We start from the raw sequence: 13459 nt of genomic DNA, 5'->3' as shown, positions 1-13459 counted from the left end.
TGGCACGGATTATATATATATATATATATATATATATATATATATATATATATATATATATATATATATATATATATATATGTGTGTGTGTGTGTGTGTGTGTGTGTGTGTGTGTGTGTGTGTGTGAAATTACTAAAATTTTAAAAAGAATATAATTTTGAACCTATAATTTTAAAAGTACAGTGGATTCGTAGTAAGAGACTAAAATTAAACCTGTCAAATATAAATTCTAGATCGACCTCTTCACAATAGTGCACCCATCATCTTGAAATCTAGAATCCGCCTCAGGCGGGCTCCCAGTTTTGCCGCCAATACATCCATATAGTTGCATGCTCATGTCAAATTTTAAAATGCTCTCTTCTTTCTATACATGGTAATGTCAAAAGTCTAAATGCACTCGAATACAAAATTTATTTTTACACAACAAGAATAAACATGAAAGATTTCTGTGATCGCCATTTATATATGTTGTTTGGGAAAACTACTCCAAAATCCAGGTGCTGGATGAACTCTACAACCGATTCTGGATATATTTCCACTGTGTATTTGGTATTGCAGTTGAATAGTTTAACTATGCTTGCATTATGTTCTCGACTATATAAGATGAGAATTATGGAAATAATTATGTTTTCGCCCCTTCATCTAACTAACTTAACAAAGATAATTCATTATGATTTGCTTTCTAAAATGTGACTCGTGAAGTAATAAGTAATAACTATGTGCATCTGAACAAATAAACAACAGAAGCAAAAACAATCCAATGATCCATAGAATTCTGTATGTGCGCCTCCTATTTCACGTTCTATGTTATTGAATGTAGCATGTTTTGCTGCATTTCTTCTAAGCAATGCATATGCAACCTTTATCATTGTTAGTGTTCGACAGACTTCACTAATAAGCAAGCACTGATTTCTTTCATAATTCACAAATTCCCACAACAATTTTCACAACAATCTTCTTCAAAGGTAAAATTACACAAGCCCTCTCCTCGTCCCCGGGGAGAGGAGGAAGACAATTAACTCACTGTATCTCACTTTCATCCAACCAGTAATGACACCTCTATGCCCACGAGAAAAACAAAGGAGAAAAGGAAAAGGACCAAAAGAATTTTCTGTAATCTTATCTATCCACAGTATAAGCCTGAAGGAATTGAAAGCAATATGTGACACGCTCGACTCTATGCTCTGCATGAACAAAATGGTTTTAACTGGCAACAGGTCAAGAAGTACTAGCAACCAAGACGCTAAACCTCAGTAAACTTCAGCCGCTCCATTATAAGTAGGTACTCTTTGTCGTTTCTCCACATACTCGGATGGAAACCAACCTGCCTTGCCTTTGCATTCTCCTTCCGACCACCCTGATTGAGTTACCTGAACATAGTATGAAACTGGAAAAGTAAGACACTCTTCAATGCAAGATGGAAGTGAAGGGATAGAAGAATTAACTATGGTTTCTTTTTTTGGAGTCTACATTGTCTCATTACATCTCGGAATAATAACAGTTTGATTGATTGAAGAGTGTAAGGGCTTGTGATTTCCCTATTACATTTATAAAGTATTCTATAATTGTTTGCTTTTTGTCTTTCTACTAACTCTGTTTTTTCTTTTTTTCTTTTTTTAGGGGGGGAGGGGTAGAGAGGGAGGCAGGAGGGGGTGGATTAAAGCGGGAAGTTGGGTTTAGATAAATTGGAAGGCAGAACTTCAGAAGACTAGTGACAGCAATCATCTTTACGGGTAAACTGGAAAAGGCTTAGGAATTTAAAAGGGTTTTAAAGATACTATAAAGGATGATGCTCCAGTAGATGTATAAGTGGGTTTATGTCTAAACTTTAGAATCAATATGTTTATATCTTAAGAAAGAGGGGTCAAACGAAGAATGGACAGAATTTTAGAATGAAATAAACAACCTTACGAACAACAACATAATCACCCACTGCCAAGCTAAGCTCCTTTTCTGATTCAGCTTCAAAAGAATGAACCGCCTGTTTGAGAGAGGCACAAAATTATGACCATGCTTCATTAAATACTTAACTCATTAATAAAACAGTAAAAACTACAGTGATAAGAGTGTCTTTAGAGCACCACAGTTTAATAGAGCTCAGACCAGCAATACATCCTGATTCTCAATCAGCTTTTCCTCAGAGATCTCTTTCAAATTGTATAATTAAAAACAATCAGTCTAAGATTATGACAACTTAGACAACAGTTGCTAAAGCAGAGGTTACCTCGGCCAAAAAGTATTTATTTTTCTCAGGTATGTGAGCTGGAGGGTTTACAGGAAGTGTGGCTACAGGAGGAGCAGCCTCTTTTCGCTGTTTTTCAGAAACTATCTGTACAAATTGCAAATTCTCGTGTTAGAAAAAATTACCTAGGTATAAAGCATACCTCCGGAGAAATAATTAACACTCACCTCAGCTTCAATATTACCCAGAATAACAGCAACTCTCTCATGATAAAGCCTTTCTGCTTCAACCTGCAGATGATAATGCTCACATTAACCACAGTTTGAAAATGGTTGTTTATGGGGAAAATTTAAGTATCAACTCCATGAGAAGCAAATATGCACCAGCACACATACCATTGCAACAAGCCTCTGATATGTAAGCCTCTCCTGCTGTGATTCTACAGCAGCTAATGCTGCCGCTGCTTCTTTACCAAGTACTGCCATGTTGGCTTTGAGTTCCTGCATTTTAGTTTCTGCTGCGTGCAGCTTTGCCACATTCTCTGGGATGGGAGCTTCCCTCACCCGAGCTTGTCTTCTAGAAACTTCGGCTGCCTGCTTACTTTGTGTTCAATACTAAGGATGTGATGACGGTGCAAATAGTATGATATGACAAGTATCAACAGACAGTTATCATAACAGCCTTAAAGAACAGGAATAATCGTTACAATAACCTGTATCTCTGCCTCTTGTCTCATTTTACTGTAACGCTGCGCAAGATGACGAGCATCCTCTAAGGGAGAACCAGCTACCATAGCTCTCAATGGTTCTAGTACCTGAAAATCCAAAAGCTCATTTCAGTCTGCTATGTATGGCTGAACTATGAAGTACTGAATGCAAGGCTTACTGTATCAAGAAATGTGCAGTATCTTAACAAGGAATAAGGCAGTAACCCTAAACGTAGGTTCCGGACACAACCCGATTTAAAGCCTTATAAAAGCTAAATTCATCACAAAAATGAAAGTGAAAAAGAAGGTAGTGAAATATCTTCGAGAATTATGTTTCATATGACAAAAAGGTCACTAGCATCCTCCTACTAAATAAATCTTGCAGTAGAATCAGGACCCAGTTTGTTACATAGTCCTGATTAATGATGCCACAAATAACAAATTACAGAAGTTGGTGAGAATGCTGGTTGATCTTTCCACAAAATAGTTGCAACTTTGTAAGAACTGAAGAGAAAAAATTTATTTACTGAAGCAAAATCAACCAAGGCATAACACAATTAATCAATTTGGAAGAATTGAAAAGATTGAATTCATTTACTGCACCAGAATCAAAGGTCATCACACCATTGTTAATCACAGGAGGCAGGGACTAATGAGTTCATTTTATCCAGTTTCTTTTTTTACAATATGTTCATATACGAGTAAGTATTTGCACCTTCATGCATCAACTTTCCCATCCCTGTGATAGTGGATAGCTCCGCATATACAGCACCAAGCCATGATTCTTTACATATGTTATTTATCCTTCTTTTTGGTTGGGGAATGGGGTGGTTATAAGCATTTGCTTACAGAAACCAGTAATAAAGAGAAAAGCTCCAAGCACAAGAAGGGCACACAGAAGTCACATCTTTCTGGCCACGTATATGGAGAAAACTGGAAAGGAAAATGAGAATATCTTTTGGTTTTTCAAGGGAACTGTTTCAGCAATTTTCTTTATGCATTTGTCACTTGCTACCAGCACCAGAACTTAAGACTGTAATCATTGATTTCTTTGTCTTCACAGTTTCATAGCAGTCTTTCTATAAGCCTATTCGTGTAAGTATATAATGGTCTTAGGCTAGGCTGAGTCTAAACTGCTGCATTGATATCCAGCAATACATTGACTTTTAGGTCTAGAGGAAAAACTTTTGTCTAGCTCATGTAACTTTAACAAAATAATAACCCTATATCTTGCTTGTAATTAGTTTTCTATGACATACTTCTGATAATCTTTCATACTTCAACATTATATGCATATTAGAGGAAAAATATTTTACCAACCTGACTAAAGAACAGTTTGTTTAGATCTTCAACCTCCTTCTCTGCATGTTTACGAGCATCACCGTAAATAGAAGCAGCCTTAGCTAACACCTCGTCATTGGGATTTTCAACTCCATATTTGCAGCAATCTTCTGATAATTTAGTTCCTGGCTACCATAAACTTCCATAGAATAAGTTGAAAAACAACCAAAATAAAAAATAAAAAATGCATGTCCCCTCCAACGAAAATGGGAGAGAGAAGGATGGGGTTGGTGGGGGCACGCTTAAGAACTTCACAATTTTCTAGCCTATCCAGCAGTATCCAGAAAACAAGAAAGATAACATCAAGGTTAAGGATAATCTTGCCTTATCCTAAAGAAGGCATAGAGGAGTACCAGAATCTTTTGGAAGTAGCAGAAAACAAAGTCATTATTTTTACCCAACGTCCCAAATATGGCCAGAGAATATGACTACAAGAAAGTTCCATTTGCAGGTAGATCTATTTATACAAAATAGACTTCAAAAGTTTTACCTGCTTCTATATGCTTGTATCCTATAGCTGTAAATGCTTCAGCTGCCTTAACAATCTCTTTCTGAAAATCCTGCAAAGTTATACAAACAAAGATATCGTAACTTTGGATAGAAAGGGAAACACAATGAGTTCAGATCAGAATTAAGAAATGAATTTGCCAAGTCCTAGATCCACAACTACAAAAGACAAGAAATAGGAATGTAATGCTCTCCACTAGCATGGCATTTATCCTGTCAACAATATACATTGTCTTGTGCATATAACAAAGCACCTCGAAAGGTAAACAATACATTGTTCACCAACGACAATAAAATGGTCAAGGCCAAGAGGAAATAGAAAAATGAGTACATGTGAACAAGCCAAGCTGAACAGCTCGAGCTGATACAACAAGCTAAGCTTGCCATCATTATGCTCAACTCGTCTAAGAAGAAGTTTGAATGCATATTAACAAGCCAAGAATAGATTACAGTAGTCGGAGAAGAAGTAACAAAAATGACTATCGAACGAGGTCAAGCTCATGCTGATTTAGAAAAGCGAATGCATGTCAATGAGCCAAGCACATTATGATAAGCTCAGCTAGGTCAAATCAGCCTTAGTGGGCAAACATGTAGGCAAGCTAAGAATCACAACAGAAGCGACCATTCAGTTCAGCGTCTTTAGACCATGGAACATTGACGCGGATATCAAATAAACAAATTCTTGGACCCCAACCACACGTAGAGCACGGTAAGTAGTTATTCTGTATTTCTTTTTTTGATAAGTAGTTATTCTGTATTTCTACCATTAAATACAAAATATTTTACCGTGTACTAGAGAACAATATGAATATTCTCCAATGTCCTCCCAAGTAAATTTAATAAATCTCAACGTGTTGTGAATCTGATTACAATAATTATTCTCTAAACTTTCAACATAAAAAAAGCATGTACTGCATGAAAAATATCTCTAAAACTATCTATAATCGAACTCAAGAATCTTCACGTCCCATTTTACATCCCTTCCAAAATCCAAAATAAAAGGAAGCTTCCTCCCCTGAACTACTTATTAAATAACAGAAAATAAAGAAACAACTAAGTTTTTTTTTTTTCTTTATATGCTGTGTTACATATCACCAAATATTACCAATTCAAATGCACATAAAAATTGATCTCACTTCAAATTTTGGCACCTTCCTTTTGTAAGTCAGATGTAACTTTTATTTTGATAACTGTGGTGTCCGGGCCAGCTTGCGCACACCTCGACTAATTTCATGGGTACCCGCTACCTCCCACTAGCTTCAGGTACCAGGTAACTCTGCCTACCAAGGCTTGAACAAATGGGAAGAAATCACCTAGTATTTTTGTCTGGATTTGAACCTTAGACCTCATAGTTCTCAACCCACTTTATTGACAACTAGGCCACACCCTTGTAAGTCACGTGTAATTAAAGCACAAATAATCTCTTCCTCCAACTAAAAGAGCTAAATCACTCACTGTTTAGCATTGTCAACTATTAGCAAGATGCAGAAAGAGCAAAGTGAAGGCTTTGATATGACTAAACAGTATATCTGCCAGTTCTTTTCTGCATAAGTAAGTTGCATTCTGGAATATATTGTAGCTAATTTAAAAGTTAAGTAAATGACTGAACATCAAATGTTCCAATACGCCATGGAAAAAAAAGTTGTAGACAGCAAACAGGCTTTATTTACATTGCAGTGATTAGATCCTTACCCTTTTTTCACGAGTTGACTTATACAACTTGTCCAGCTGGTGATGTACTCGCATCTCTACCTCATCAACGACCATAACATCTGAACTTTCATAACCAGTTGTACTAAACTGCTTGATAACTGCCTGAAGTTAGCAACAAAACAACTAGCAAGTAAGAATCAATATTGACACTACAAAAATAACACTCACTGTTAAAAGAAACAACTTGTACCATCAAGTCAATTACTTAGTTGAATTCTTGTGAAAGATGGGGGGCTTCATTATAGTTGTTTTTTTTCCATTTCTGTTCTAATGCAAATGTGGGGATTGTCAGAATTCAAGTATCCATTCACACATTATGGATTTAAGTTATATGCACTGAAATTTTAATTCTTTTTACAGTGAATTCAACCTCTGATACCAAGTTAGCTACCATTTTTACCAGATTACCAATTAACGTTTACTGAGAGATTTACTTGTAATTGGCTAATAAATTATGTTGTGAATGTCGGCCGAACTAAAATGAGGCTATTTGGGCCTGTAGAATGGTTTTAAGCTGGGGTCAAATGATTAAACAGCCCAAAACAATGTTATTGGACTGCCATTGGGACCCAGGTTGAAGTACACGTGTGAAAGCGTTATTGCGCAGGAAAGTGTTGTTATAATTATCAGATTGTGCAAGGAAGAGGGTATGCGAATTGTGATTATGCTTAGGCAAAGTCTGTGCTCCTCACCTCCTCTTCTGATTCTGTCTAATTCCTCTTCCCCTTTCTAATTACCTGTCATATTTCTTCAGTAGTTCTATAACTCCCTTTTGTTTTTTTAACTTTCTAGAGTTGTAATCTTTCAGTTATTGAGATCCTTACCGTATAAAATACCTTAGCGTTGTGTTGAGTAATTCTAATTGTTACATTGGTGCTTTCATCCAGAGTACTCCAATAGCGGTACTAGATCGATTCAATGGCGGCGGTAACATCGAGAGTTGGATTTGTCGGGCCGAGCAGTACTTCGCCTACCTTGGCTTCTCCGAGAAGGATTAGCTACCTCTTCCTTATTTCTACCTTGATGGTGAAGCTCTTACTTGGTTCACTTGGTTGCATCGGACCGAACAATTCCTGGATTGGAAGCATTTTACGTCAAAATTGCGATTACGATTTCCACAACGGAGCTTGGCAGGTCTCGTGGTGAGTTTGGCCGATCTGTCACTGGTTTGTTTTGCTACTGAGCGATCAGATACTAACGCCGTTGCTGATGCTATGGAATATAATTTAAAAGATGCATCTTCAAATGAGGTCCAGGTGTTCGATAAATGCTCTCACCAAAATGAGGTTCGTGCTTCCATTACACAATTTACTCATATCTCTGAAGATCTCGTTTTGGAGAGTGACGCTCCAATTAAGGGCAAGGTGTTTGACGAAATTCTCGAGAGTAATGAACCCGATCTGCCTTTTCAATTCTCAAGCGATAATGCACTACTCGTTTCTCTTGCTGGACATGATCAGCTTGCACCCAGTGAAATTGAGCCATTTACTTTTTCTAAGAGTTTGTTTGGTGAATCTAAGCGGCTGTTGGATGCAATGACACTTATCTCTATGATGAAATCTGATTTGGAAACTGAAAATTTTGGGAAAGCCCAGGTGTTTGTTCGAAGTCCTCAACGAGAACATCTCAGTCACTCTTCAACTATGTTTATAGATCCTTTTACTAGCTTGGTCCCAGGTTTGGGCCTGAGAATGGTTTTAGCTGGGGTCAAATGATTAAACAGCCCAAAACAATGTTATTGGACTGCCATTGGGACCCAGGTTGAAGTACACGTGTGAAAGCGTTATTGCGCAGGAAAGTGTTGTTATAATTATCAGATTGTGCAAGGAAGAGGGTATGCGAATTGTGATTATGCTTAGGCAAAGTCTGTGCTCCTCACCTCCTCTTCTGATTCTGTCTAATTCCTCTTCCCCTTTCTAATTACCTGTCATATTTCTTCAGTAGTTCTATAACTCCCTTTTGTTTTTTAACTTTCTAGAGTTGTAATCTTTCAGTTATTGAGATCCTTACCGTATAAAATACCTTAGCGTTGTGTTGAGTAATTCTAATTGTTACAAATTACCTGATTGTGTAAATATTTTCTACATTAGTGCATAAAACTTATGCTCAGAGTAGACCAATTTGAAGAATCAAGAAGAAATATGATTGGATCAAAATTGAACTTTGCTAAATGAATCAGTAACAATTAGCTCATATCTCTCACAGCCCAAAATTGAAGTTTTCTCATTTTATAATTCTAGTAGATGATCGCTATAAATTAAGATTACCCACAAGAAGAAACACATAAAGGGTACACATAAACCAGAATTCCAAGGATAGTATACATTTCTCGCAGCTCAAAAAATAACAAGAAAATTAGATTAAAAGAAACAAAAAATGACGGGACCTGTTGCTGTTTGGCGACTTGTTCTCTTAGCTTGAAAGCTTGCTTCCTCAAAGCATCCATGGCTGTAATCTTGGCGGCAGGGTTTAGCTAATTTTGGGTTTGATTTGTTCGTATATCGGATCTGATAAAGGTCCTCTACTGCTGCTACTGCTTCAAGGAAAGAAAGCTGTTTTTAGCTTTCATTCTTGAAAGGAGCTTAATTGCAGAGCATTTATTTTACTCTCTTTTTTTTAACCAAGTCCAGAAAAGGAAAAAAAACACTGATTTAAGTTTTATTAAAATGGTGTAAAAAATTTACTTAATAAATTCAGCCAAGAAAATAATTACACATAACTTTTTTATAATACAAATAGTGATTTATCTAAAACAGTAATATGTTATAACATGTTAAATTAAAGCTTTATTGCAATGTCCCACATGCAATTTCAATTCCTAAAATATATGTATATCTTCTGATTCACTTTGTATGATAGTATTATTTATTTTTAATTCATATAAAAAAATGACATCTTTTTTTTATTTAAAATTTTTAATTTTTTCTTTTTACTCTATAATCATACAACTGTCATGATATGTTATCATTTCCAAAGTATTCTTGTAAAGCGTAATTGGGCTCGGCTCAAGAGTAGAAGAGGCCATTACGACGAGGATTTGCATTTATATCCAGTTTTTGGGTTACAATTTAATTTATACCCGCTTTATTAAAAAATTGCAAGCGTACCCACTTTCGGGTAACTTCAGATATACGGGGCCTGAAATAGCAAGAATTTATGTCTGAAGTTTGAACTTCAGATTTTTTTGCCTGAAGTGTGACCTTATCAAAGTAAACTTCAGATACTTTCGTTTGAAGTTTGGCCTAACTTGCAAGAGCAATCAAAAAAACCTCAGTTCATAGTGCAAACTTCAGACAAATTAGTCTGAAGTTCTTCAATTTGTAGTGCAAACTTCAGACAAAATCAGCTTGTTATATTTGAACTTCAGATAATTTTTCTTGGCATGATAGTTGCAAACTTCAGACGAAATTTAACCTGGTAATGCCTAAAGTTTGGCCCTGCAGTCCCAAACTTCAGTTGATGCTTCTTCGAGTTCTGAATATAAACTCTTGTTTTATTATTTACGTACTTTTGTGTTGGGATGTATTAATGTTTGAGAGGATAACATGTGTAACTTACAGGATAACACGTTTGAGAGAGAAAAGAAGAAGAAGAGGAAAAGAAGAGGAGGAAGAAAGGAGCGCATAGGTCGCAGGATCTGAAGTTGTCAAAATTAGGGTATAGGTTAAATAATTTTAAAATGGGTATAGGTTAAATAATTTTAAAAATATGGGTATAGGTTAAATGGGGGCAACCAAATAGGGCGCCCCGTGCAATTTTTACCCATTATGATTATAGGTGTGCTCAGATCCAAAAGCCAACGTGAATCAAAAAAAATTGCAAAATTAACTCAATCATCCACCAAACCTCTTAAATTAAAAGTAGCCGGTAGAGATATAACACATGCATAATTTATGAATTATATGTATATAATTGTGTATGAATTATGTATATGGTTAGAAAAGGTAAACAATGAATGTAGAAGGCTCTTTGTGTAACTCTAAAATACCCAAATTATAATGGGGGATTTGCATCTATACCCGATTTTTTGATCACGTTTTAACTTATACCCGCTTTGCAAAAAAAATTGCAAGCGTACCCATTTTTCGCGTAAACTTCAGGCATACGGGACTAAAGTAGCAAAGGCAATCACGCAAATTTCAGCATTCTAGTAGACGGGCCTGAAGCTGTTTGTAATTGCTCAACTTAAGCATTCTACTAGCTGAAGTTTTGTTCTCTATTTGCTGAACTTCGGCATGTTTTAGCTGAAATTTTGTCCTGGTTTCATTAGTTTTGTCGTAAAGCTTTTTCAAACACTTCAGCAGAAGATGCTGAAGTTATTTAGTTCATTTGTAAAAACTTCAGCTTATTTAGTGCTGAAGTTTTTTTGTCCTGGATTCATTAGTTTTGTCGTAAAGCTTTTTCAATAACTTCAGCAGAAGATGCTGAAGTTATTTAGTTCATTTGTAAAAACTTCAGCACTAAATAAGCTGAAGTTTTTTTGTCCTGGATTTATTAGTTTTGTCATAAAAGCTTTTTCAAAAACTTTAGTAGAAGATGCTAAAGTTATTTAGTTCATTTGTAAAAACTGCAGCACTATATAAGCTGAAGTTTTTTAAAAAGCTTTCTAACATACTAGATAAATAATCACCTTATTCTTGCATAGTGTATTACTACTATAAAATAATTAGATTGCCAACAGTATCTAAATCATAAGTTTTGGAAACAATAAACGTGAAAAGCACAGAGAAAAGCAATTCACCCCAAGCATTGTGATGTAAGCATCTTCACAAATACAAATGATGATCACATTATTAAAAACAAGATGTTCTAAGAGACTAACAAAGAAAGGAGGAAGAAATGAGCACAGGTAGCAAAAAGAAGGAGGAGCCTGAAGTTGTAAAAAGTAGGGTATATGTTAAATAATTTTAAAAATATGGGTATAGGTTAAATGGTGCGACCAAATAAGGCGCCACGTGCAATTTTTACAATTATAATTTGGTTCCTCTTAATGAGCTGATGGCCCAAGCCCACTCTTTAAAGAGCTCTACTGCATTCGATCGTCCTGAATATGACTCCTGACTCAAATAAAATGAATAAGGTTTGATTTAATTACACTTAGTATACCAAATTACCAATTCTATACCATACTTAATTAAGGGTCTAATTAATGGGCAGTTTTTACTCCTTAATTAAAGGTATCCATATATCTCACGTTTCTCTATCCCCCTAATTCCTAAGACCTACGCCCTTTTTCCCCTCCCCTTTCTTCCTCTTCTCCATTCCTTATTCTTCTCAAAAAATATAGAGATGGAAATTGCAATTTTGTTACGTATGTTAATCAAGTTCTGATAATCTTTAACCAACTCAATAGCTCAAGTAATAACTTTTTCATCTTCTCCAGTCATGTCTTCAAGACTACAAGGCTTAAGAACTTCAACTAAGCAGTCCCACAGCTTAGGAAGCTTTTCAAACAAAGATCCACCCAATTTTTCACATAAGTACTTCAAGGCAAGTTTAGATCCACGTCTACTGATGAAGCCCTCAACCTTTAAACGATCTTCGCCAGGGGAGAGCATATGAACTTTCGATTTGTGTCTATTACTGCTACTAAATCAATCAATCCCCTACCCCTTCTTCTGACTTTGATTCAAAGATTCAACTTTTAAAGACTAAGCTTCACCCTGAAACCTTAAATTGATTTGTAATTTTTTTTTTGTAGAAATTTTGTAGGTGAAGAGAAAATTTTGTAGTCAACATTTTTCTAATTACATAAATTGTAGTTTAATTGTAGTATAAATATAGTAATTTTGTAGATACTCTTAAAAATAATACAGCTTTATACAATACTTAAACTGATTTGTAGTTTATTTGTAGTTTTTTTGAAGAAATTTTGTAGATGAAGAGAAAATTGTAGTCAATATTTTTTTTCAACATAGATTGTAGTTTAATTGTAGTATAAATGTAGTAATTTTGTAGATACCCTTAAAAACAATACAGCTTTATACAATACTAAAACTGATTTGTAGTTTATTTGTAGACATTTTGTAGATGAATAGAAAATTTTGTAGTCAACATTTTTTTTTCAACATAGATGGTAGTTTAATTGTAGTATAAATATAGTAATTTTATAGATACCCTTAAAAACAATACTGCTTTATACATAGTTAAACTGATTTGTAATTTATTTGTAGATAAATGTAGGAATTTTGTAGATATTAACATAAAACCAGACTTTCATAGAATTTGTAACATAACAATTTTAATCAGCTTCCCCTAATTCCTAAGACCAGCGCCGTTTTCCCCCTCCCCTTTCTTCCTCTTCTCCATTCCTTCTTCTTCTCAAAAAATACAGAGATGAGACCTATTTTTTATAATCAGATTTTTCCCATTCAATTTGTAGCATGATTGGGATTTTGGACATGATTGAGTGTTGTTGTTGAGGTATTGTTCTATATTTTTTATTGTTTTTTTGATTGTGGATTGAGAAAAAAAAGATGAAGAACAGAGTATCGGCAGTATTGGTTTCTACAATTTGACTTGATTTTGTTGAATAACTAGTCGCCTTTTTGATGTCTGGATTGAGGAAGAAACTCGACGAACTGATTTCTACAATTTGATTTCAGTTTGTTGAAGCTTTTCGTCTTTTTTTTTTGAATTACGAAAAAAATTCTGGAGAGATCAGATAAAGGATTTGCGTTCAAATTTGAACTGAAGGTCGCTAAATCAATTAGGATATTCTTTTCCTGATTTTTAGTGCGCCATATTAGGAAGATTCAGCTACTATTAATTACTAATTAATGAATGGTATAAAAATTGTAGAAAAACAGTGCACAGGGCGGGTAATTTACAAAATATGCACATTTTTAGTAATAAGGTTTCATATATGGTATAGGAGGAAAAAATCCCTTAATTATTGTTTAATTGTCTCTATAGTTATTGAGTAACAATGAGAAGAATAGGAGAGATTCGAGAGTATTTCTTCTCGTCTTGTGGTGCTCTCACACACAAAATGAGAAATTTGAAATACG

The 13459-nt window shown here is 35.1% G+C and overlaps 1 protein-coding gene across 1 annotated transcript; it reads right to left on the bottom strand.

Annotated features, from left to right (window-relative positions):
* Positions 1 to 887: 887 nt before the first annotated feature.
* LOC109212782 (SH3 domain-containing protein 3) lies at positions 888 to 9092 on the bottom strand. Its single transcript, XM_019376459.1, has 10 exons — positions 8836 to 9092; positions 6429 to 6551; positions 4720 to 4789; positions 4209 to 4354; positions 2895 to 2996; positions 2578 to 2775; positions 2410 to 2472; positions 2225 to 2329; positions 1907 to 1981; positions 888 to 1370 (listed from the first exon to the last, which is right to left on the bottom strand). Exons 1-10 carry the CDS (start codon positions 8893 to 8895, stop codon positions 1251 to 1253), a joined length of 1062 nt encoding a protein of 353 aa, XP_019232004.1. The 5' UTR covers positions 8896 to 9092; the 3' UTR covers positions 888 to 1250.
* Positions 9093 to 13459: the final 4367 nt, after the last annotated feature.

The sequence above is a fragment of the Nicotiana attenuata genome, unplaced genomic scaffold, assembly GCF_001879085.1.
Source record: "Nicotiana attenuata strain UT unplaced genomic scaffold, NIATTr2, whole genome shotgun sequence".
NCBI classification, from domain to species: domain Eukaryota; kingdom Viridiplantae; phylum Streptophyta; class Magnoliopsida; order Solanales; family Solanaceae; genus Nicotiana; species Nicotiana attenuata.
Note: the sequence above shows the minus strand (reverse complement) of the source record. Positions and strands in the feature narration are given on the sequence as shown.

What these genes read in the sequence shown, in the direction of transcription:
- LOC109212782 (XM_019376459.1), bottom strand. Translation starts at nt 8,895, where the DNA reads ATGGATGCTTTGAGGAAGCAAGCTTTCAAGCTAAGAGAACAAGTCGCC. An exon ending in ATACAAGCATATAGAAGCAG is followed by an intron (nt 4,355 to 4,719) that starts GTAAAACTTTTG and finishes TATGGTAGCCAG; the next exon opens with GAACTAAATTATCAGAAGAT. An exon ending in ACAAACTGTTCTTTAGTCAG is followed by an intron (nt 2,997 to 4,208) that starts GTTGGTAAAATA and finishes TTGGATTTTCAG; the next exon opens with GTACTAGAACCATTGAGAGC.